General features: G+C 51.1%; 2 protein-coding genes across 4 annotated transcripts in view; one reads left to right on the plus strand and one right to left on the minus strand.

Moving 5' to 3' along the window:
• Positions 1-9,718, plus strand: part of KHK (ketohexokinase) — a 14,632-nt gene extending 4,914 nt beyond the window's left edge. Inside the window, exons 2-8 of one of the 3 annotated variants that reach the window (XM_023230040.1) lie at positions 1,280-1,396; positions 3,754-3,888; positions 5,678-5,750; positions 6,452-6,598; positions 8,126-8,214; positions 8,350-8,507; positions 8,595-9,718. In XM_023230040.1, the coding sequence (XP_023085808.1) occupies positions 1,280-1,396; positions 3,754-3,888; positions 5,678-5,750; positions 6,452-6,598; positions 8,126-8,214; positions 8,350-8,507; positions 8,595-8,680 (805 nt within the window). In that variant the 3' untranslated portion in view covers positions 8,681-9,718. Of the gene's footprint in view, positions 1-1,279; positions 1,397-3,430; positions 3,566-3,753; positions 3,889-5,677; positions 5,751-6,451; positions 6,599-8,125; positions 8,215-8,349; positions 8,508-8,594 lie in introns of all 3 variants that reach the window. The other 2 variants (XM_023230038.1, XM_023230039.1) reach the window with 2 other exon arrangements.
• Positions 9,536-22,339, minus strand: CGREF1 (cell growth regulator with EF-hand domain 1). Its single transcript, XM_023230041.2, has 6 exons — positions 22,060-22,339; positions 13,108-13,198; positions 11,341-11,406; positions 11,175-11,245; positions 10,914-11,038; positions 9,536-10,705 (listed from the first exon to the last, which is right to left on the minus strand). Exons 2-6 carry the CDS (start codon positions 13,185-13,187, stop codon positions 10,244-10,246), a joined length of 804 nt encoding a protein of 267 aa, XP_023085809.1. The 5' UTR covers positions 13,188-13,198; positions 22,060-22,339; the 3' UTR covers positions 9,536-10,243.
• Positions 22,340-22,534: the final 195 nt, after the last annotated feature.

The raw sequence follows: 22,534 nt of genomic DNA on the forward strand, positions 1-22,534 counted from the left end.
AAAAAAAAAAAAAAAAAAAAAAAAAAAAAAAAAAAAAAATTACTATCCTTTGTCATTGTTGTTATTGTTGTTTTTGAGACAGGATCTTACTCTGCCACCCAGGCTGGAGTGCAGTATCATGGCTCACTACAGCCTAAACCTCCCGGGCTCATATGCTCCACCAACTTCAGCCTCCTGAGTATGCACCACCATACCCAGTTAATTTTTACATTTTTTTTTAAGAGACAAAATCTCCCTTTGTTGCCCAGGCTGGTCTTGGACTTCTGGGCTCAAGTGATCCTCCTGCTTTGGCCTCCCAAAGTGCTGGGATTATAGGCATGAGCCACAGCACCTGGCCTACTATAATTTTTTTCTAATGACATCATGCTCCCCTTTTCCCAAAACTGAAGTTTTGTGTACAAATATGCTTTGGCCTAAAAATTCTGGTTCAGTTTTTTCTCTTAATTAGTGGTTCTTTGGTACTGTTCTTTTTATTGTAAACTGCCACAATTATTATTATTATTGGATCTGGCACAATAGAAATAACAACACCATTCTTACCTCAAAGGTAATAACATTCATCAATGACTTCTCATTTGGGCTCCAGTGACACTGTGAGGTGATCAGTGCTTTGACTCTGTATGTGAAAGTTATCATTTTTGCTGCTGATGACAATGTAGCCCTTCACGTGTGTCTTGTTAGTTTCCTTTTGATCGGTTTTTAGTAAAGATGGAGAAGTGCTCCCTGCTGCCACTTCTTAAATGACCAACGTCCAGGTTTGCTGTCCTGTTTTACTCATTTGATTTTATAGCTCTGCAGTTTCTATTGAAGTAGACACTCCTATGACAGGGGTATATGTAAATGTGATACCTTTGGGAAGAGGCACTTAGTCCCCAAGGTCCTTGGAGTTGCTCCAGTACTCAAGGAGGAGGCCAAAGGTACAGCCTCCAGAGCAGCTCTGACTGGGGTAAAAGGTGAGGAGGAGATGACCTGGAGTTAGTGGGGCTCTCAAATAGTGATGGACCCAAGTGAGTGGTTTCCTGATGCCCTAGGAATAGATGGGAATATCGAAAGGAGCTGCTGTGAGCTTGAATTTAGCCTCGGCTGGGGAGGTAGACACCACTCTCAGCCAAGCTCCTTCCCTTGGCCAGCCTCGGCTGCCCCAGGTACAAAGTGAGATGGTGGCCTAGATGATTTCTGAGAAGAGTCCCCAGCTGTCACATTCTTTAGGCCCTTATACAGGGGACTGTGTTTGGGACCAGCGTGCTGGGGCTGCAGGGACCCTCCCTGTGCTTTGCAGGTGCTTGTCCCAGAGATGGCAACGCGGAGGCAACGCGTCCAACTCCTGCACCGTTCTCTCCCTGCTCGGAGCCCCCTGTGCCTTCATGGGTTCAATGGCCCCTGGCCATGTTGCTGAGTAAGTCCAGGAGGGAGAGTCCACTGGGGAAGGCCTGCCTGCATCGTGGGGGGAGAAGAAGGATATGTCCACCCTGGGTGGGTGGGGGATTAGAAATGGGTTGTGTCCGGCAGAAATGCGGGGAGGGGGCACAGTGGAGCACCAGACTCCCAGCCCTGCCTTGGCGCGGCCTCTCTGTGGTTCGAGGGCTGATGCTGCCCCTGTGAAGCTTTCCTTGCCACAGCTCGTTTCCTGGACACTTACTGGAGCCTGCTTCAGCCTCTTCCCTTCTCCTTCCTTGCTTCCTGCAGACTCTGCGGTGGATTTTTCCTTTGCCTTATCTTAAGTCCCTTATCTTGGCCATGCTTGAGGCAGAAGACAGTTAGGGACACGCAGTACCCATCCTCCCTCAGGAATGGCCACCATCCACGGCCCCCAGGTCCAGGCCCATAGTTTCTGTCCCAGTTGAGGGGCAGGGCTGGTGCTCATGTCCCTGTTGTTCACTGAAGCAGTGAGAGTACCCTGTTCAAGGACACCCTGAAACCATGTGCTAAAGCTGGGCTCAGAACCCACACCTTCCAGCTCCCCGGCTGTCAGGGCTATAGCCCTAAGTGGCTCATGCACGCCCTCCATGTTGGCTGCTGCAGGGACCTCGGAACCCTTTGACCCCTGGCGCTGCCGGCTCAGCAAGCACTTATCAGGAGGTGAGGCCACACTTTGCACACTGTGGGCACTGGGGCAGGCTGCCAGGTTGCTGGCCTGTGAAGGGCAGTCCTTTGATCCCTGGTTTGAAAGGGGCTGCTGGCAGAGTCCACCCACCTGAGCTACAGCCAAACTCCCTGCCTTGATGAACTGACAGGAAGAGAATAGAGGGAGAGAATCTGCCCTGTAAGATGGGACAGGACGGCTCAGAGCCAAGGGCTGGTGACTCATTAAACTTCTTTAATAGCTCCTCTTCTGAGCTGGAGGCAGGACTGTGGCTCTGGCTTAGGGTGGTCGACTCTCCTTTACACAGCAATCATGCCGATGGGTGGGCTATTCAGAATTCTCCCCATGTCTTGACAAACATTTAGAGAGCACCTACCATGTCCCAGGCACTGGGGTGCAAAAGTTATCTGGAAAACCAAACCATATTTCCAATGCTTTGGGAAAGCTACTATTTAAAGGAGTTGTAAGTGAAGGGATGATGCCCTGACTTGGTATCTTCATGCAAATCTGTATTATCCAGCTTTGGTGTTGCTGAAAGCGGGCTCTGGCCAGGATGGTGGCTGCACTGCTGGGCATAATTGCCAGTTCTTGAGCACAGAACAGTGCATGTCCAGAGAGGGCTGGAAGGGCTGGGGCTGACCTCCTTGTCCTTGCCCCTGGGCTCACTCTACATGGAGGGCATTCTGAGAGAGAGTCCTGGACCAGGCCCACGCTGAATGGCGTCAGGCACGGGGAGCCAGCTAATTGCCCAGGAGGATTCACCTGACTGCAGGAGGACAGAGCAGTGAGCTGGCGCACCAGGCAGCACCACTTCCCGGCTGGGCCTCCTGGAGGCAGGCAGAGAGTGAGAGGAATCACAGCATTAGGACTGGGAGGGACTCAGAGAGGACAGCACCATGGATGAGCTTGTGGAGGACAGCTGGGGGCAAAGTATTGCCTTGGAGATTAATTATTAATCCTGCTTGGGCATTGCAGGAAACAAGCCACGGTGCCCCCACCTGCTTGGTTCAAACAGGGTACAGGTTCTAGGGTCCTGTCTAGCTTTATGAACAGGAGCAAATCCTTTCCAGCTTGAGTTGGACTGAAAAACAGTCAGGATTGGAGCATGCTTCAGCCAAGACCTAAAAGGATGGCCCTTAGTGTTTTTCTCTCTGAACTCCAGGCTCTGCACTCCTGCATCTCTTGCCCTGTTGCACTACCTGTGGCAAGAATATGATTCCTAGTTCTCTCCCAGCCCCTTTGCTTGCACCCGTGCCTTTCAGGGTCCCTAGTGGCCCTGCCAGCTACCCTCCAGTCCCCAAAACCCTTGTCGAACTGCACCCCCTTCGGGTTACTCCGCCCTGGCAGTTTTGTCCTGGATGACCTCCGCCGCTATTCTGTGGACCTACGCTACACGGTCTTTCAGACCACGGGCTCCGTCCCCATCGCCACGGTCATCATCAACGAGGCCAGTGGTAGCCGCACCATCCTATACTACGACAGGTTTGTACAACTGTCTGTGCCTTGCCAGCTGCCGCTGCCGTCACCAAAACCCCCAGAACAGGACTCTTCTTCTCTTAGAGGCTCGTGTGCTCCAGCACCCTCTCTCCACTCCTTTTGGAGGTCAAGGCCACTTGCAGGCTCTAATCTGTGTCTCCTTGCCCTTTTCCTGGCCCGGCCTCCACCCTAAGCTTCCTGGTGGCCGACTTCAGGCGGCGGGGTGTGGACGTGTCTCAGGTGGCCTGGCAGAGCAAGGGGGACACCCCCAGCTCCTGCTGCATCATCAACAACTCCAATGGCAACCGTACCATTGTGCTCCATGACACGTAAGGCCCCCTGGCCTCGCCCCGCTACAACCCCCCAATCAGCTGGCTCAATCAGTTCCCTTACTCGCCACCGTGGGCATCCCAACTGCCCTCTCTGTGGCTTCTGTGTACCAGAAATTGCTCCCCTGCCAAAATGTCCAGTGATTTCCTAATTGCTTTCAATTAGGGGAAAAGTGAGGTGGGAAGGGATGGGCTTTGCTGTGCCTGGTGACTTGGCCTTGGTCAACACCACAGAAGGGCAGGCAGGCCTATATAAAATGTAATTTATGACGTGATTCCTCCATAATTATTAAATAGTTAATCGGCAGCTTGGGTGTGGGTGCGGGGAAACCGTTCTCAGGACAGAAGGGTGGGAGATGGGAGTCAACTCTTCTTAAGAAGGGCTGGGGGGGGCCCACTGGGATTTCCAGGGTCAGCCCCAGAGTTGCCAGCCTGCAGCATGGCACCATGGAGCTGGGGTTTGGGTGTGTAAAAAGCCCCCCAAAGGTTTCGGTATGATGAAGCCAGGCCACACACGTCACACACCATTCACAGCCATTGCTGAAGGAGGGGAAAGAGAACACTGGGTCAGCAGATTGGGGTCGTCTAACATGGTGCTGACCTGGGGGAAGGGGCTATCCCTCCCTTCTGGGTCCCAGGCCACTCAAGAGAGGCCCCATGGGCCTAGACACTTATCCCTCGCAGACTCCCTCCTGCAGGATTTTAGAGGTTTAGTTTTCTGAGAACCTAGTATGTGCCAGGTACTGTTACGGCTGAGAGGGCCCAAGCCCAGCAGCCCTGAGGTTCAGGCTGTCCCTACTGCCCAGCCTGACTGCTGGACCTGGAGGAGGGGGCAGCCATCCCTGGGCTCCATATGTGCAGTGAGTGAGTAGGCAGGCATATGTGCTACAGGTGACCTTCACACTGGGCAATCCTAGTCAAATGCTTGTTAAGCAACAATCTGTAGTAACCCTGATCAAGGACACAACATAGCTATTTACAGGAGAGGAGCTCCGAGGAGAAATGTTTATTGCCCACTGGCCTCAGTCCAGGCACATTCACACACGTTACTTGCAACTACAGTAGCCTGCAGGGAGGCTGGGGGGTTTCGGCCCCATTTATCAGTGAGGAAGCAGCCTCCAAAAGGGCCGGGCAGATCACACAGCTATAGTTAAGAGGAAGGACTCGGCTACAGAACGTGGAGCGGGGACATTGGCTGAGCTGAGGTCCCTGGCCCAGGAGCAGACCCCTATTGGGGGTCTCCTTTCCTAAAGCAGCCAAACACAAAGTCTTTCTCTAGTGCTAACTACTTTGTCCTCAGGGTTGCAACAAGGAGCTACTAATCTCAGGACAGGGGTGCCATAGGTAAACCCCAACGCTGGAGCGCCAGAAGTGAGGGGGAACCAGGAAGCCCAGGCACAGGGTCGTGGGCTTTATAGTTGCCCAGGGCTCTGCCCATGGGAGCCGCATGCTGCTGCAAGGGATTCTGGGAAGTGTAGGCTTGGTGCTCTTGGTGCATTCTGGGAGATGCAGTCTCCAAGGCACACAGACCTGGCCAGTTGACACGTATTGCTGTTCAGTTTACCCTGAGATAATTTAATCATAACCTCAAACTCAGGAAGGGGCACCCCAGCACACTGTAACAGTGACCACTCTGGAGCTGAGCCTGAGAATCCTGTGCTGTGGATCCAGCTTCCTGCCTTGCTGCTGGCAGTGCAGGCACAGGGTCCACAACTGCCAGTTAGAGATCCTGGCCCTGGCTGACCCCATCATGCTCCTTCTTCTCTGTCCTTTCCATCCTGTGACCTAGGACCCTGCCAGATGTGTCTGCTACGGACTTTGAGAAGGTTGATCTGACCCAGTTCAAGTGGATCCACATTGAGGCAAGCCCTGCCTTACTTGTGTTTTGAGGGACTCAACCTGCCAGCCTCCTCCACATGTTCTGCCTCCTTGGTTTCTTTGAACCATGAAGTACCCTTAGAGATAAATGAATCCAACCCCCTCATTCCCTCTCCATCCTTCCTTATGTCTGCAGGTGAGGAAACTAAGGCCCAGAAAGATTAGGTGACTTACTCAAGGTCACACAGCAGAACATAGGCACAGCTGGCTCCAGGCAAAGTCCTGTGCTTTCTGTGCTACGGACTGCCCCGCTGCCTCCAACTCTGCCTCTGGCGGACGTCTGACTGCTTAGGGCCTGACCCATTACCTCTGGGGAAGCAGGAAGGACAGGGCCTAACTCAGCTCCCAAATAAAGAGAACTAGAGCCTTTACTCCAAGAGAGGTTTCGGAGTCTGGGTGGGAGGAAATCCTGAGAAGTGCTGAGTTCTAGCTCCATCATTTAACCTACGGTAGGTCTTTCACAGTCTCTTTTATTCTTTAGTCTTCTCATCTGTGGAATGGAGTAGCTGGTTGATAGATCTTCAAGGTCCACGACAGCTCTGAATTATGTAATTTAGGATGGGGTTCTAACCCAGCCTCCCCGAGGCCCTCTCCCTCTGCACCCAGAGTTTCAGCAGGGCAGGAAGAATGAGCCAGACTGACCAGGCAGTGCCCAGCGGTCCTGAGCTGCCCTGTCCTGCCCCAGGGCCGGAATGCATCGGAGCAGGTGAAGATGCTGCAGCGGATAGACACGCACAACACCAGGCAGCCTCCAGAGCAGAAGATCCGGGTGTCCGTGGAGGTGGAGAAGCCACGAGAGGAGCTCTTTCAGCTGTTTGGCTACGGAGATGTGGTGGGTGCCCCATTCAGCCTCTCTTTGCCACTTCTGGCTAATTCGGTTCTTCAAGGGAGCCAGAGTCCTTTAATCCTGCCTACCACAATTGGAATAGTGGTTCCTGGTTTGGTGGTGTTGGAAGATGGGGGATGGGGGTTAAAGCAAAGAGGTAGACCCCTAGCCTCGGACTCCAGTGCAGGCCACAGCAGTGACCAAGGGGTAGAATGTCTCCACCCCAGGTGGGTGCATAGGTGTAAGAATACCCAGAGGGCTTGGGCAGGGCCTAGACAGCCAAAGGGCAAGCCTGTGTGGGAGCAGCTCCTCTCTGGGGCTCCCCAGTCTTTTCCTCTGCAGAATGAGGACACACAACTGTTCTCTGAGGTTTCTTCCAACTCAGGGGTGTCTGGCAGGTTGTGGGGGCTGCTAGGGGTGAGGGGAGGGTGAGGAGGAGACTTACATGAGTCTCTTTTTGAAAAGGCTGGATGTAAATGGAATTTGGGAGATAAGTCTAGCATCATAGCAGAAGTTGGTTGGAGACCATCCAGCCAAGGTCCTCAACCTTGGCTGCATATTAAAAAAGATGAATGCAGGCCAGGTGCAGTGGCTCACACTTGTTATCCCAGCGCTTTGGGAAGCTGAAGTAGGAGGACTGCTTGATGCCAGGAGTCCAAGCCTGGGCAACATAGTAAGACCCCTGTCTCTATGAAAATAAAGAAATGAGCCAAGAGCAGTGGCTCATACCTGTAATCCCAGCACCTTGGGAGGCCAATGCAGGAGGATCACTTCAGCCCAGGAGTTCAAGATTGCAAGACCCTGTCTCTATACAAAAAAAAGAAAAAAAAAATTCCTGGCAGGGTGGTGTGTACCTATAGTCCCAGCTACTCAGGAGGCTGAGGCAGAAGGATTGCAGTGCCTGAGCCCCCACCATCTTGGTGTTGATTGGCATGGGTAGAGTTAAGGCTTCGGTGTTTTTTTTTTTGTTCTTACCAAAACTTCCTCTGAAGATTCTAAAGCGTAGGTAGGGTTGAGGGAGCCCCTTTGCTTTCCAGATGAAGAAACCATACCTACAGGACACAGTTGTGGGAAAACCCAGCGAAACTGCTCTGGGGAGCCAGCCAGTGGTAGGTTCCACCCCAAGGTGGCGCTCAAGGCTTTCTGTGGTTTTCAATCCATTGATCCAAGAACAAACGGACCAGGGCTTTTGTTTCACAATTTAGGTATTCTATTATATATAAGCATCAATAAAAATGTGTTTCTGGCCGGGTGCAGTGACTCACACCTGTAATCCCAGAAATTTGGAAGGCTGAGGCAGAAAGATCGTTTGGGGCTAGGAGTTCGAGACCAGCCTCGACAACGCAGGGAGACCCTGTCTTTACAAAAAATAAAGAAAAAAGAAAACCACATTCCCACGGGACAGTGAGATGCTATGTTGGGGATCTAGATAGACGTGTTAGGGGAGTTGTGTTGTAATGGGGGCAATGCCAGGCTGCTGTTGGTGAGTGAAGAGTTAGAAGTGACCACCAGCTTCTCTTCCACTGCCCACAGGTGTTTGTCAGCAAAGATGTGGCCAAGCACTTGGGGTTCCAGTCAGCAGAGGAAGCCCTGAGAGGCTTGTATGGTCGTGTGAGGAAAGGGTGAGCCGGGGAAGCCCGGAAGGGGCTCTAGGGGTTACGGGATGAGCCTGGACTCCAGGAGTCCGCCCTGGGGTTGGGGGCATGGCTGGGGGGATGGGGTGGGCTAACACCCAGCTGAATGAAGCTGTCTTGCAGGGCTGTGCTTGTCTGTGCCTGGGCTGAGAAGGGCGCCGACGCCCTGGGCCCTGATGGCAAACTGATCCACTCGGATGCTTTCCCGCCATCCCGTGTGGTGGATACCCTGGGGGCTGGAGACACCTTCAATGCCTCCGTCATCTTCAGCCTCTCCCAGGGTGAGTATGGCAGCAGGACGGGAAAAGGACTGGGACCTGTCCCTGCCCCAAACACCTGGCTGACCTAGTTACTTGTCCCCCCTCCAGGGAGGAGCGTGCAGGAAGCACTGAGATTCGGATGCCAGGTAGCCGGCAAGAAGTGTGGCCTGCAGGGCTTTGATGGCATCGTGTGAGAGCCGGTGCGGTAGGAGGTGCTGGCTCCCCGCACACCATGGAGGCGCCTTTGCGGCTGCATCGCCTTCTCCCCTCCATCCAGCCTGGCATCCAGGTTGCCCTGCTCAGGGGACAGATGCAGGCTATGGGGAGGACTCTGCCTGTGTCCTGTGTTCCCCATACGTCTCTCCCTGCAGAGCCTCACACCGAATAAACCTTCCTCGGAGCCAGCTTCTCCTGGCAGCTTCTGTCCTCGATGTCTGAACTGCTCTGGCTGGGCATTCCTGAGGCTCTGACTCTTCAGTCCTCCCTCCTTGTGTCCATTCCCCAAATTAACCTCTCCACCCAGGCCCAGAGGAGGAGCTGCCTGGGCTATAGCAGCAAGAAGTGCCCCAGGCTTGCCGCCAGCTCTGCCCTGGCTGGGGAGGACACTCAGTGCCCCATACCCAGCGAACCTGCCAAAGAACCAGAATCCATGAGAGCTCTTCGGGGCCCTGCGTTGTGCAGACTCTATTCCCATAGCTCAGAAGCTGGGAGTCCACACGGCTGAGCCAAATTGACAGGCCAGTGGGGGGCAAGGGGGTGGGGCGCCTCCTCTGCCCTGCCCACCAGCCTGTGATTTGGTGGCGTCTTTGTTGTCCAAAAATATCTCCTCCTGCTGACTGCCCCAGAGCCTGAAAGTCTCACCTGTGGAGCCCACCTTGGAATTAAGGGGATGCCTCAGCCACAACTGTGACCCAAGATACAGAGTGTTGTCCTCAGGGAGGTCGGATCTGGAACACATATTGGAATTGGGGCCAACTCCAATATAGGGTGGATAAGGCCTTATAATGTAAAGAGCATATAATGTAAAGGGCTTTAGAGTCAGACAGACCTGGATTCAAATCTGCCATTTAATTAGCTGCATGTCACCTTAGGGTACAGCGCTTAACACAATCTGCCTCAATTTCTTCATCTGTCAAATGGAGCCAGTTCTGCCTGGCTACAGAATTACTGCGAGGATAAAATCACGTAATATATAAAATGCCCAGCATGATGCCTGATGTGTACGAGGCTCTTAGAAAGTTTTAGTGATGATTAACATTACTGGGGGTGGGGGGCAGATACAGGGTGATGGGGCCACCTGCCCTGAGCTGCAGGAGAGCATGGGGTGTCTGAACACCAGCTGAGGGGGAACCAGAGAGTGTTTGGGGCGCAGGGATAGACTGAGCTTCCCTCACCGGGTCCTCTGCAGCTGGCCATGGCTGGCACTATGCGCTCTGCTGCCAGAGCAACTTGAGGCCCAGAAACACTGGGAAGGCGGCATCCCTGTCCTTTCGGTGTCCCCAACCCCCTGTTCCCCTAAGAGGGTCCGGGCAGGCTGGACGGGTAGAGAGGTGGCCCAGGGGGATGAATTCATTCAGTTCTTTATTGGCAATCTGCCCCTTAACTTAGGGTCTCCCTGAGTTGCACAGAAAGACCTGATACCTACTGGGACCAGACGGGGCACAGAGGTGGTCCTTGTCCCAGCGTACATTCCCCTGCCCGCTTCAGGGCTTATGTTCTGAAAGTGAGACATCGTGGGGTACCTGTATCTTCGAGATCTAGATCTCATCATTCTCCAGTTGGACAATGTGCACCTCAAACTCATTTGGGATGTTCTTAGACTCCAGTGTTTCCCCTGGAAGTTCCTTGGCCTCCTCTCCATTCTCCCTGGCCTCTGCCTGGCCCCCAGCTTCCCCTCTGGGCCCTGGAACATCTCCTTCAGCCTCTGCCTGGCCCCCAGGCTCTTGGACAGGATCCAAAGACTCCCTTCTGGCCTCTACCTGGCCCTTTGCTTCTTCCCTGGGACCTGGGGCTTCCTGTGTTTCTTGTCTTAATGGGCTTTTAGCTAACAGGGACTGTCTCCCAACAGCTTGGGGCTCCTGAGGAGATGGAGCAAGGGGCTCTCCGGGCTCCACGTGACTGGGGGCCTCTCCCGGGAAGTTGATGAGCTCAGCAGGGGTCATGAGCCCATCCCCATTCAGGTCCTGGGTCTCGAGCACTTTGTCCACTATCAAGATCACCTGTGGAAGCAGAGTCACTGTGGGGTCTCCAGTGACAGGGATGTTCCCCAGGAGTCCTGACCCTCCCCAACCCACCCTTGCATCCCTGCCATGTAAGCTCTGAGCCCTTCTTTTACAGAGGATTCACCAAAAGAGTTATGATGAAAAAGACCAAAACTCCAAAGCACTGGATCTCCTTTATGGGTGATCTCCATCCAGCAGAGCTTACCGGGTTGGTGGTAGGAGAGTTGGCAGCTCCAGGGGCCAGAGCAGCTGTCAACATGGACAACAGCTCCAGGCCATCCAGCTGTCCACTCTGGTCATAGTCATGGAGGGCAAAGAGGTAGAGGAGAACTAGAGAAGAGAAGCTGGATTAGAAGAGGTGCCTGGGGAGGTGGAGAAAGCAGGAGCCAATGGGGCAGCCGAGGTCAGTCCCAGATCTGGCTGCCCAGAGCCTCCCGTCCCTGGCCCCATCAGCCCAGCCCCTCACCCTGCTCCCGGCTCAGATGCTCCGGCTGCACTTCTGTCCTTTCTAGTCCCTTTAGGTAGCTCTGCAGAAGTCTGTCAGAAAAGTGGAGAATCAGCCCAGGAGAGGTGAGTCTGTAGCCCCGGGCTTGGTCGTCTCCCTGAAAGCACCCCCAGCTCAGCCTACTCACCCGAGCTGCTCCCGGCCTGGCTGGAAGGGGTTGGGCAGGAGCTGATGCTGCACTTCAGAGTCTGACCTGGAGGAGGAAGGGGAGGACCACCCTTGCAGAGAGCCTCCCTGAGGGCCCAGCCTGTCAACCTTCTGCCTCCAATCTCCTGGCAGAGTTCTCTCCCCAGACCCAAAGGGAGTTGCCCCCAAAATTCCAAAAACCTCGTAGGGAGTAGGCTCTTCTGGTCTCCTTGGAACCAAATCCTTAACTCCCTCAGACTCTGTTTTTGCAGCTGGCTACCTTAGACTTTAAATGAAAACCCAAATAAAAACATCTGGTTAGGTAGAGGCCAGATGAGGCCACACCTACTAGACACAAGTTAGATTCAAGAAAACAGCCCAGTGAGTGGCAGGACAACATGGGTCACGGCACCCCTCCCCTTCGATGCTGAGAGCCGAGGGGCAGGTCTCTAGTGGAGCCCGATGGCACTGCTCGGTTTTATATAGACCCAGTTTGCTCCATGACATAAAATTGACCTACACTTTTTCAAGGACAGGATATATCTGTTGGTTCTGTGGTTTCAAGCTGCTCAGGATCTCTTTGTCAGTCTTTCAAGCTCCAAATGTGCTCCTAATTCTGGACTGGGTTAACTGTTTGCCCAAGTCAATCCAGACCTGTGATGCCAGAGAGCTGGCAGGAGTTGCAGCGACTTTCGTCACGGCTACCAGCCCTTGTGGCTGTTCTGTGGCTGTTTCCCCTTCTACCCAGCATACCCATTGCACAGTATTTATAAATAAAACCTTCACAAAGTATTCAGATAACATAGAAATGACATGCTAATGATCTCTACTTCTTTGATGTTCCCACCATAAGGTCTTTTTTTGTTCTTTTTAAGACGGAGTTTCGCTCTGTCACCCAGGCTGAGTGCAAAGGCTTGATCTTGGCTCACTGCAACCTTCACCTCCCAGGTTCAAGCGATTCTCTTGCCTCAGCCTCCTGAGTAGCTGGGATTACAGACATGCAACACTATGCCTAGCTAATTTTTTTTTATTTCTGTAGAGATGGAGTTTCACCACGTTGGCCAGGCTGGTCTCAAACTCCTGACCTCAGGTGATCTGTCTGCCTTGGCCTCCCAAAGTACTGGGATTACAGGCGTGAGCCACCACACCCGGCCCACCTTAAGGTCTTGATAATAAAACTGCAGGCCAGGCACGGTGGCTCACGCCTGTAATCCCAGCACTTTGGGAGGCCAAGGCAGGTGTATCACAAGGTCAGGAGTTCGAGATCAGCCTGGCCAATATAGTGAAACCCCCGTCTCTACTAAAAATACAAAAATTAGCCCAGTGTGGTGGTGGGCGCCTGTAGTCCCAGCTACTTGGGAGACTGAGGCAGAAGAATTGCTTGAACCCAGGAGGTAGAGGTCGTAGTGAGCTGAGATCATGCCACTGTACTCCAGCCTGGGCGACAGAGTGAGACTCAGTCTCAAAACAAAAAAAACAACAAACAAACAAACAACTGCAGCCCCCACTGCCCTGGTGCCATAGCTTCTTCCCTATGCTGCATGACACGCTGGAGCTGAGTTCCCTGATTCCAAATGGGTCCAGCAAGCATATACTGAATGCCCACTTTGTGGCACTCTGACAGACACAAGACAGGAGGCTGGTGGCGGAGAGATACAGAAATCAGGGAACCTACACCCTAGTCTCCTGCCTCCTGGAGGGCCCACCACACCCTTGGATTCTCTAGAGACTCTCCCTCCTCCCAGCCCTGTTCTCATAACCCTGTTACCTTGTGACTCCATCCTTTGGGGCAGCCTGACCCGCGGGGAGCAGCAGCAGGATTAACACTCTCATCATCAAAGGTAACATCCTTCCTGGAACTGGAACAAGGAAGAGAATCAGGGGTCAGGGGAAAGGGGCGTCTGCCACCGTGTCAGAGATGGGCTGAGTTAGACACAAGCGCCTTTTCTCCCTGCTTCCACCTGCAGCCCACAAGATAGGACTCCTGCTCAGGGAAAACTCACACACAGCAGGGATCCCCCCCATGGCACCGTGCTCAAAATAAATGTCACTCCAGTTCTCGTGTATAAAGCACATAAAGGCTGGCCTGCTGTGGCAGAAGCAGAGCTGGGGGGCGCATCCCCACCCCACGGCCCATTCCCTTGCTCCCCACCAGCTGCCAAGGTGCCCAGAAAAGTGCAGCGCAAGCATGTCTGAACTCCTTCAGCCCATTCATGTTACAGATGGAAAGGAGTGCAGAGAGTTTAAGAAAAAGGCCAGGCTAGAAATGCAGGGAGTCACAGAAAGACCAAGACTTAAACACAGGCAAAAAGATAAATGGACTGCTTGTGTTTGTTAAAAACCCACTGAAGAACAAATCAAAACAGGTGCAGACTTCTTGAAATAGGTCTAAACTCAAGTACAAACTGAAAACACAATAAATCAGGGCCAGACCAATAGTGGCCCCAGGAACTGCTATTTGCTAAATGCAGTTAGGAAAATCAGACCCACTATAAAGGAAAAAACAAAAACTTTCCCTTAGACTGACATGGCTTAGACCCATTGGCAAAATCAACCACTTGACTATATGAAAACAGTAAAGGATAGAATGGACCAATCAAACAGAGCCTAAAGCTTTCTGATGAGTCCCAGGGTATGTACAGGTAATGTGAATTCCTGAGGAAGCAGAAGCCCACCAAAGCCAAGGCCCCAGACCCCAAGCCCATCTCTAGAAAGAAAAATCGTCAGACGCCTGACGGTCTAGCAGAGGATCAGGAACATCCCCATCTGGCTGGCACTGGGATTTCCTAGAGGAAGGTTCATAGCTTTGGGCAGATTCTACAAGCATCCGATGACCCTAATAAGGTTCAGAACCACTGCCAGAGTGGACTTCCATTTCCTAAGAGATGAGGGGTAGAGCATCTCTTGGCTAATGGGAAGATAAACAAAAATTCTGCCTTTTTAAGCTAATTTAAGGGAAAACCAGTTAAACATAGAAGTCCACAAGAAGATGAAGCTACCTAGAGTCACAGAACCTGTCTTCTTTTTTCTTTTTCTTTTTCTTTCTTTTTTTTTTTTTGAGAAGGAGTCCTGCTCTGTCACCCAGGTTGGAGTACAGTGGCGTGATCTTAGCTTACTGCAACCTCTGCCTCCCAGGTTCAAGCGATTCTCCTGCCTCAGCCTCCCAAGTAGCTGGGATTACAGGCGTGTGCCACCACACCTGGCTAATGTTTGTATTTTTAGTAGAGATGGGGTTTCACCATGTTGGTCAGGCTGGTCCTGAACACCTGTCCTCAGGTGATCTGCCCGCCTGGGCTTCCCAAAGTGCTGGGATTACAGGCGTGAGGCACCGCACCTGGCCTGTCTTCATTTTTCTATGCATACAACTGGTCCCAACGGATAAAGTGAATATACATAATTTGTTGGTGTCTATACGGCCCAGTGGCCAAAAAAAGATGCTGAAGACACCGCTGCCCCAGAGGTGTTCATCAACATCAGCTGACAACATAAATCCTAGGGTTTTAGTTGTTGTGCCTGGAAGAGAAAACAAGGTCCTGGACCCGCTGAAGGTAGGCCATTGGAACTGAGATCTCTATATCAACATGAAACCCTTAAAGGGACACAGCCCAGAAAAAGGATGGACTAGAAAACATTCAGACTTCCATTTCTGGGAGTGTGACAGTAAACATCCCAATGAAAGTAACCACTGAGCTGGATAAAAATAGAAAGTATCTTTTCAAAAGCACTGGGTTGGCAAGAAATCCTCAACAGTACAAATGTGCAGTGAAAACAGTAATCTGGGGGGAAAGTGAGCTTGACATCAGCTTTTGCCTTAGGAGTATCTGCCAAACCCAACCCAGGTGAACTTGAGCTGCTTGTCAGAGCGCTTGTGCTGGAAAGCAGACCAGAGGTGATGCGCCTGGGCCCACCTGATATGCAGAGACTAACAAGAGATTCCCTATGTAAAGCTGGGATTCCAAACAGCTATACTCTGAACATGAACAAAAAGTAAATCTGTCATGAAGAAAGGCAGCAAAGAATTTTGCCTTTCTTGGTTTTGGTGCTGGGTGGAAGGGAGGAAAAAAAAAAAAAAAAAAAAAAAACTCTCCCTGACAATCTGTAAGAAGCCTGGTCTAATGTGGGTTTTTTGTTTTTGTTTTTTTGAGACGGAGTCTCACTCACTCTGTCTCCCAGGCTGGAGTGCTGTGGTGTGGTATCAGCTCACTGCAACCTCCACCTCCTGGGCTCAAGCGATTTTCCTGCCTCAGCCTCCCGAGTATCTGGGACTAAAGGCACCGGCCACCATGCCTGGCTAATTTTTTTATATTTTTACTAGAGATGGGATTTCACCATGTTGGCCAGGCTGGTCTCGAACTCCTGATCTCAGGTGATCCTCCCGCCTCAGTCTCCCAAAGTGCTGGGATTACAGGCATGAACCACTGTGCCTGCCCTCTAATGTGGGTTTGAAGCCAGAATTATTAATGCTACCTGTATGGTTCAGAATATCTAAAGTAGGTAAGGTATTTTGAAGTGCAACCTGGTTGATGGCACCCCCAGATGACTGAGAGAGGAAAACATCCATCTCTGGAGGAACTCAACTCTAATCCAGGCCTCAAAGAATTTCCATGGGTAAAGTTTCCAGGAATATGAACTCACAGCCAAAACGTTATAAACATACAAGGAAATAAGACACTGTGAGTAAGAGCCAGCAAAACAATAGCAGGGAAAAGTAGACTTGGAAAAACTGGGTTGGAATTGTTATACATAGAATATACAGCAGATATAGTTCACATGTTTTTAGAAATTAAAGGGAAGCTTGAAACTATGAAGAAGAAATAGAGTTTTCCAGCCAGCAACAGTGTGTTAAAAAAAAGAAAAGAGGCCGGGCGCGGTGGCTCACGCCTGTAATCCCCACACTTTAGGAGGCCAAGGCGGGTGGATCACGAGGTCAGGAGATCAAGACCATCCCGGCCAACACGGTGAAACCCCATCTATACTAAAAATACAAAAAATTAGCCAGGCGTGGTGGTGGGCACCTGTTATCCCAGCTACTTGGGAGGCTGAGGCAGAAGAATCACTTGAACCTGGGAGATGGAGGTTGCAGTGAGCCAGGATCACGCCAGCCACTGCACTCCAGCCTGGGCCACAGAGCAAGACTCCATCTCCAAGAAAAAAAAAAAAAAAAAAAAGAGGCCGGGCGCGGTGGCTCAAGCCTGTAATCCCAGCACTTTGGGAGGCCGAGGCAGGCAGATCACGAGGTCAGGAAATCGAGACCATCCTGGCTAACACAGTGAAACCCTGTCTCTACTAAAAAATACAAAAAAAAACGAATAGCCGGGTGAGGTGGTGGGCGCCTGTAGTCCCAGCTACTCGGGAGGCTGAGGCAGGAGAATGGTGTAAACCCGGGAGGCGGAGCTTGCAGTGAGCTGAGATCCGGCCACTGCACTCCAGCCTGGGTGACAAAGCGAGACTCTGTCTCAAAAAAAAAGAAAAAGGGCTGGGCGCGGTGGCTCAAGCCTGTAATCCCAGCACTTTGGGAGGCCGAGACGGGCGGATCACGAGGTCAGGAGATCGAGACCATCCTGGGTAACACGGTGAAACCCCGTCTCTACTAAAAAATACACACACACAAAAAAACTAGCTGGGCGAGGTGGCGGGCGCCTGTAGTCCCAGCTACTCGGAGGCTGAGGCAGGAGAATGGCATAAACCCGGGAGGTGGAGCTTGCAGTGAGCTGAGATGCGGCCACTGCACTCCAGCCCTGGCGACAGAACGAGACTCTGTCTCAAAAAAAAAAAAAGAAAGAAAAAGAAAAAGAAAAAGAAAGAAGGAAGGAAGGAAGGAAGGAAGGAAGGAAGGAAGGAAGGAAGGAAGGAAGGGAGCATAAAAATAACCAAGTAGATTTGAAGAGGAAACAAATATAACTTTTAGAAATAAAAGATTGATTTTAAAAATGCAATGGGTGACCAGCCTGGCCAACATGGTGAAACCCTGTCTCTACTAAGAATATACAAGTTAGGTGGGCTTGGTGGCACGCGCCTGTAATCCCAGCTACTTAGGAGGCTGAGCAGGAGAATCGCTTGAACCCAGGAGGCGGAGGTTGCAGTGAGCCAAGATCGCCCCACTGTGCTCCAGCCTGAGCGACAGAATGAGACTCTGTCTTAAAAATAAAATAAAATAGGCCGGGCACGGTGGCTCAAGCCTGTAATGCCAGCACTTTGGGAGGCCGAGGCGGGCGGATCACAAGGTCAGAAGATCGACACCATCCTGGCTAACACGGTGAAACCCCGTCTCTACTAAAAAACACACACACACAAAAAATAAATAAATAAAAAATAAAATAAAAAATAAATAAAAATAAAAATGCAATGGGTGAGTTAAAATGATTAGACACAACTGATATGAGAGTTAATGAACTGGAAAATAGATCTAAATAAATTATCCAGAGTGCAGTTCATTGAGTCAAAGACATAGAAAATATAAAACAGAGGTTAAATGGCATGGAGGATGGAGGAGATAAGAGATACAACTGGAAAGAAGCAGTATTTGAAGAAACAACAGCTGATATTTTTCCAGTAGGTTGCAAAACACTGGACTACGCCAATCCAGGAAGCCCAACAATTTAATGCAGATTAAATAAACAGAAATTCTCACCTAGACCTATTGTTCAAAAATAGAACACTCAAGAAAAAACAAATTGTAAAAGCAGTCAGAAAGAAAAGACAACTCATCTCATAGGAAAAGTAATTAGACTAATAGCTGACTTCTTGACATCAACAATGATGCCCAAATACAGTAATATAGTATTTTAATGTGTTCAGACAGGGGAGAAAATTGATATTCTAGAATTCTATTCTCAGCAAAATTATCTTGCAGAATGAGGTGAAGCAAAATTATTTATTTATTTATTTAGAGACAGGGTCTCACTCTGTTTCCCAGGCTGGACCTCGTGGCAGGATCATAGCAGTTCTCCCATCCCTGCCTCACAAGTAGCTGGGATGACATGAATGTGCCACCATGCTCAGCTTTTTCTTTTCTTTGGTAGAGACGGGGTCTCACTTTGTTGCCCAGGCTGGTCTTAGGTGTAAGCAATCCTCCTACCTTGTAAAAACAATTTTAGATAAATAACTTAGAGAATTTGCCACCAACATTCCTTCATGAAAGGAAATTCAGCTGGATATGGGTTCACACCTGTAATCCCAGCACTTTGGGAGGCTGAGATGAGAGGATCTCCTGAGTCCAGGAGTTCAAGACCAGCCTGGGCAATATAGTGAGACTCCATTTCTACAAAAAAAATAGGAAAAAATTAGCCAGGCACAGTGGCGTGTGCCTGCAGTCCCAGCTACTCAGGAAGCTGAGGTGGGAGGATCGCTTGAGCCCAGGAGATGAAGGCTGCAGTGAGCTGTGATCACACCACTGTCATCTAGCCTAGGCAACAGAGCAAGACCCTGTCTTAAAAAAAAAAAAAAAAAAGGCCGGGCGCAGTGGCTCAAGCCTGTATTCCCAGCACTTTGGGAGGCCGAGATGGGCGGATCACGAGGTCAGGAGATCGAGACTATCCTGGCTAACATGGTGAAACCCCGTCTCTACTAAAAAAATACAAAAAACTAGCCGGGCAAGGTGGCGGGCGCCTGTAGTCCCAGCTACTCGGGAGGCTGAGGCAGGAGAATGGCGTGAACCTGGGAGGCGGAGCTTGCAATGAGCTGAGATCCGGCCACTGCACTCCAGCCCGGGCGACAGAGCGAGACTCCATCTCAAAAAAAAAAAAAAAAAAAAAAAAAAAAAGACATGCAAGAAAACATGTAGAGCAAAGAAATCAGAAAGTATGTGGCTAAATCTAAATAAACATAGACTGTTAAACAATAATTATGTTAATATACGAGGCAAAAAAGCTGGCCTGAACTACAATATTGGACAATGACATGTAAAGCAAAGATGGTTGTTTGGAAAGAGAGTAGACATATTGATGAACTTTGTTAAATATGCATGTTAAGGCTGGGCACATGTTAAGGCTGGGCACTCACGCCTATAATCCCAGCACTCTGGGAGGCCGAAGTGGGCAGATCACCTGAAACTGGGAGTTCAAGACCAGCCTGACCAACATGGAGAAATCCCATCTCTACTAAAAATACAAAATTAGCCGGGCAAGGTGGTGCATGCCTGTAATCCCAGCTACTGGGGCGGCTGAGGCAGGATAATTGCTTGAACCCAGGAGGCAGAGGTTGTGGTGAGCCAAGATCGCGCCATTGCACTCCAGCCTGGGCAACAAGAGCAAGACCCCATCTCAAAAAAGAAAAGAAAAAAAAGTATGCATGTTAAAAATTTAAGGATAACCACTAAAAAATTAGAACTGGAATGTATAGCCTCAAACCAGTAGAAAAAAAGAAAGGAATTTTGAAAAATGAAATCAAAGAAAGGCAGGAAAAGAGGAAAAAGAAACAAAAGCAGGAAAAGAGAAAAAGGAAGAAATAAAAAGTAAAGGCTGGGTGCATGGCTAATACCTGTAATTGCAGCACTTTGGGAGGCTGAGGTGGGAGGATCACTTGAGCCCAGGAGTTTGAGACCAGCCTGGGCAAATCAGTGACACCCTGAATCTACAGAAAATAATTAAAAAAAAAAAATTAGCTGGTGTGGTGGCATACATCTGTAGTCCCAGCTACTGGGGAGGCTGAGGTGGGAAGAACATTTGAACCCTGGAGATTGAGGCAGTAGTAAGCTGCGATTGTACCACTACACTCCAGCCTCAGTGACAGAGCCAGACTCTATCTCTAAAAAAATACACACACACACACACACACGCGCACGCACACAAAACCCAAAAACAAACAAAAAAACTCACTAGTAAATGAGACTACACTTAAAGAACTTAAAATAAATGAAATAATAACAGAAATTAAAAACACAATAAAGAGGAGCAACAGAGTCATATGTATACTTGTGCCATGTTGGTGTGCTGCACCCATCAACTCGTCATTTACATCAGCTAATTTTTGTATTTTTAGTAGAGATGGGGTTTTGCCATGTTGGCCAGGCTGGTCTAGAACTCCTGACCTCAGGTGATCCACCCACCTCGGCCTCCCAAAGTGTTGGGATTACAGGCATAAGGCACCAGGCCGGGCCTATTCTCTCTTTTTTTTTTTTGAAATGGAGTCTCGTGCTGTCACCCAGGCTGGAGTGCAGTGGTGCAAAATCAACTCACTATAGTCTCCACTTCCCAGGCTCAAGCGATTCTCCTGCCTCAGCTTCGTAAGTAGCCGGGATTACAGGTGTGCACCACCACACCTGGCTAATTTTTGTATTTTTTAGTAGAGACAGGGTTTCACCACATTGGCCAGGCTGTTCTCGAACCCCTGAGCTCAAGTGATCTACTCACCTTGGCCTCCCAAAATGCTGGGATTACAGGCATGAGCCACTGCACCTGGCCAATATTCTCTTAAGTAATGCTTCCAACTGTGACATTTTAGTACAAGTAACCCACCTCAATTGTTTAAAGAAAGGCTAAGGCACCTCATGTAATGTGTAATGAGGTTAGTGTGATGTGTTCACACTTAGACATTTCTAAACATTAACAAAAGCTTTTGGAAGTGAGAGAAATAAAACAGTTATTGAACCACTGCCTGTCCAATAAAAACATCCCTAACCATTTTCTATAACTATAATGTGCATGAACATAATTACCCTAATAAACACATGAAAGCCACCATAACTGTTAACAGTTGCCATGTAATTTAATAAAGCTATGTCACACATGCGCACTCACACATTCACAATGACCCTCCGGGCCCAGAGTTCTTCAAGCCTTTGCACCAGTGCATGGGAGGAGAGCATGCCCTACAGGTTACACCTCTGATCAAATCCTGCCTCTGATACTGCTCACTGTGGGACCTAGGCAGGTGTCTTAACCTCTCTGAGCCCTGGGATCTGCATATTAAAAATGACAATAACAGTATCTGTCTCCTAAAGGTTTGGGGAGGCTGTAATGAGAAAACAGGATAAGTGCCTGGCACCAAGCAGGTGCTGCTGGCGTATTTCAGAGCCTCTGGGCCGTGGCAGGAGTCCTGCAGGGTTATCCTGGGTAACTGCCCATCCAGTGCAAAAATTTCTTCCACAGCAACCCTGTCAAATGGCCTCTGCTTGAATTATTCCAGGACGGGAACCTAGCACCTCACAGGCCGGCAGTTCCATCTCCTGTAGAGTCGAACTGTTGAGAAACTAAAATTTTGAGTGGAATCCTCTCCTTTAATTCTTAATTTATCCCTGTGGCGCCGTTGTGCCTCCCAGCACCCATCCCCCAAGAAAGGAGACAGCGACTACAGGACTAGGGGAGCCCACGCCCGGGCGCTGGTTCCCTCGGCCACTTCCAAGGGGACGACAGCCTCGGGCCCTCTCCAGTGCTCCATTTCTTCCCCGTCGAATGAGGGGGAAAGCTCCCGCCAGCTACCCCTCCCCCAAGACTGCTGGAACACGGAATGCGGGGGCTGGAGGAAGCGCCTGTGGAACTGTGAAGCCCCAACATCACACCAAGGAGCCTCAGGTTCGCTCTCCAGTCCTTTCCTCCACCAGCCCTCAGGGGACACAGGGGCAAGGGCCACTGCTCCCGCCGCGTCTCAGCCGCAGGGGATGCAGAGGGACTGCGCTCTTGGGATCTGGACCAGAAGCTGGAGGCCAACTCCCCCGCGCGGCCCTGGGTGGCTGGCGGTGATGGGCTCGGGTCTCCGGCGGCCGGGGCGGGGTCTCACCCACCTGCTGTGGCGCCGCGCTGCGCTGGGAGTCCAGCTCCGTGGGCGCTCCCGGCTGCTGCGCCGCCCGCGCCTCGCCTGCAGCCGCCAGCCTGCCCCGGGCCGCTCCACGTGGCCGCTCCACGTCGCCCTCCCGGCCGGAGCCGCCGCCCTGGCCGGGCAGAGTCCGGAGCCAGTGCCAGCTGCCGCCCCGCCCGCCGGACCTGGCCCTTCGCAGCTCCTCCAGCGCCCTCGCTGAGCCCGCGGCGGGAGGGGCTGCGCGCGCGCGTGTGCGTGTGAGTGCGCATGTGCGCGTGTGCGGTCCGCGTGTGCGCACACGCGTGTGACATTGTGAGCGTGCGTGTGTGCGCGTGTGAGCGTGTGTAAGGATGCACGTGTGTGAGCGTGCATGTGTGCGCGGATGTGTGCATATGCCTGTGTGCACACATATGAGTACAGAGAGATCAAGAGACAGTGAGGCCAGTGTGTATCAGAAGTAT

The sequence above is a fragment of the Piliocolobus tephrosceles genome, chromosome 15, assembly GCF_002776525.5.
Source record: "Piliocolobus tephrosceles isolate RC106 chromosome 15, ASM277652v3, whole genome shotgun sequence".
NCBI classification, from domain to species: Eukaryota; Metazoa; Chordata; class Mammalia; order Primates; family Cercopithecidae; genus Piliocolobus; species Piliocolobus tephrosceles.

Excerpts from the sequence above, each read along its gene's own strand:
- CGREF1 (XM_023230041.2), bottom strand. The coding sequence starts at position 13,187 with ATGTTACCTTTGATGATGAGAGTGTTAATCCTGCTGCTGCTCCCCGCG. Across the intron at positions 11,246-11,340 it reads CCAGGCCGGGAGCAGCTCGG|ACTTCTGCAGAGCTACCTAA; the intron begins GTGAGTAGGCTG and ends CTTTTCTGACAG. Across the intron at positions 11,039-11,174 it reads GCATCTGAGCCGGGAGCAGG|TTCTCCTCTACCTCTTTGCC; the intron begins GTGAGGGGCTGG and ends TCTCTTCTCTAG.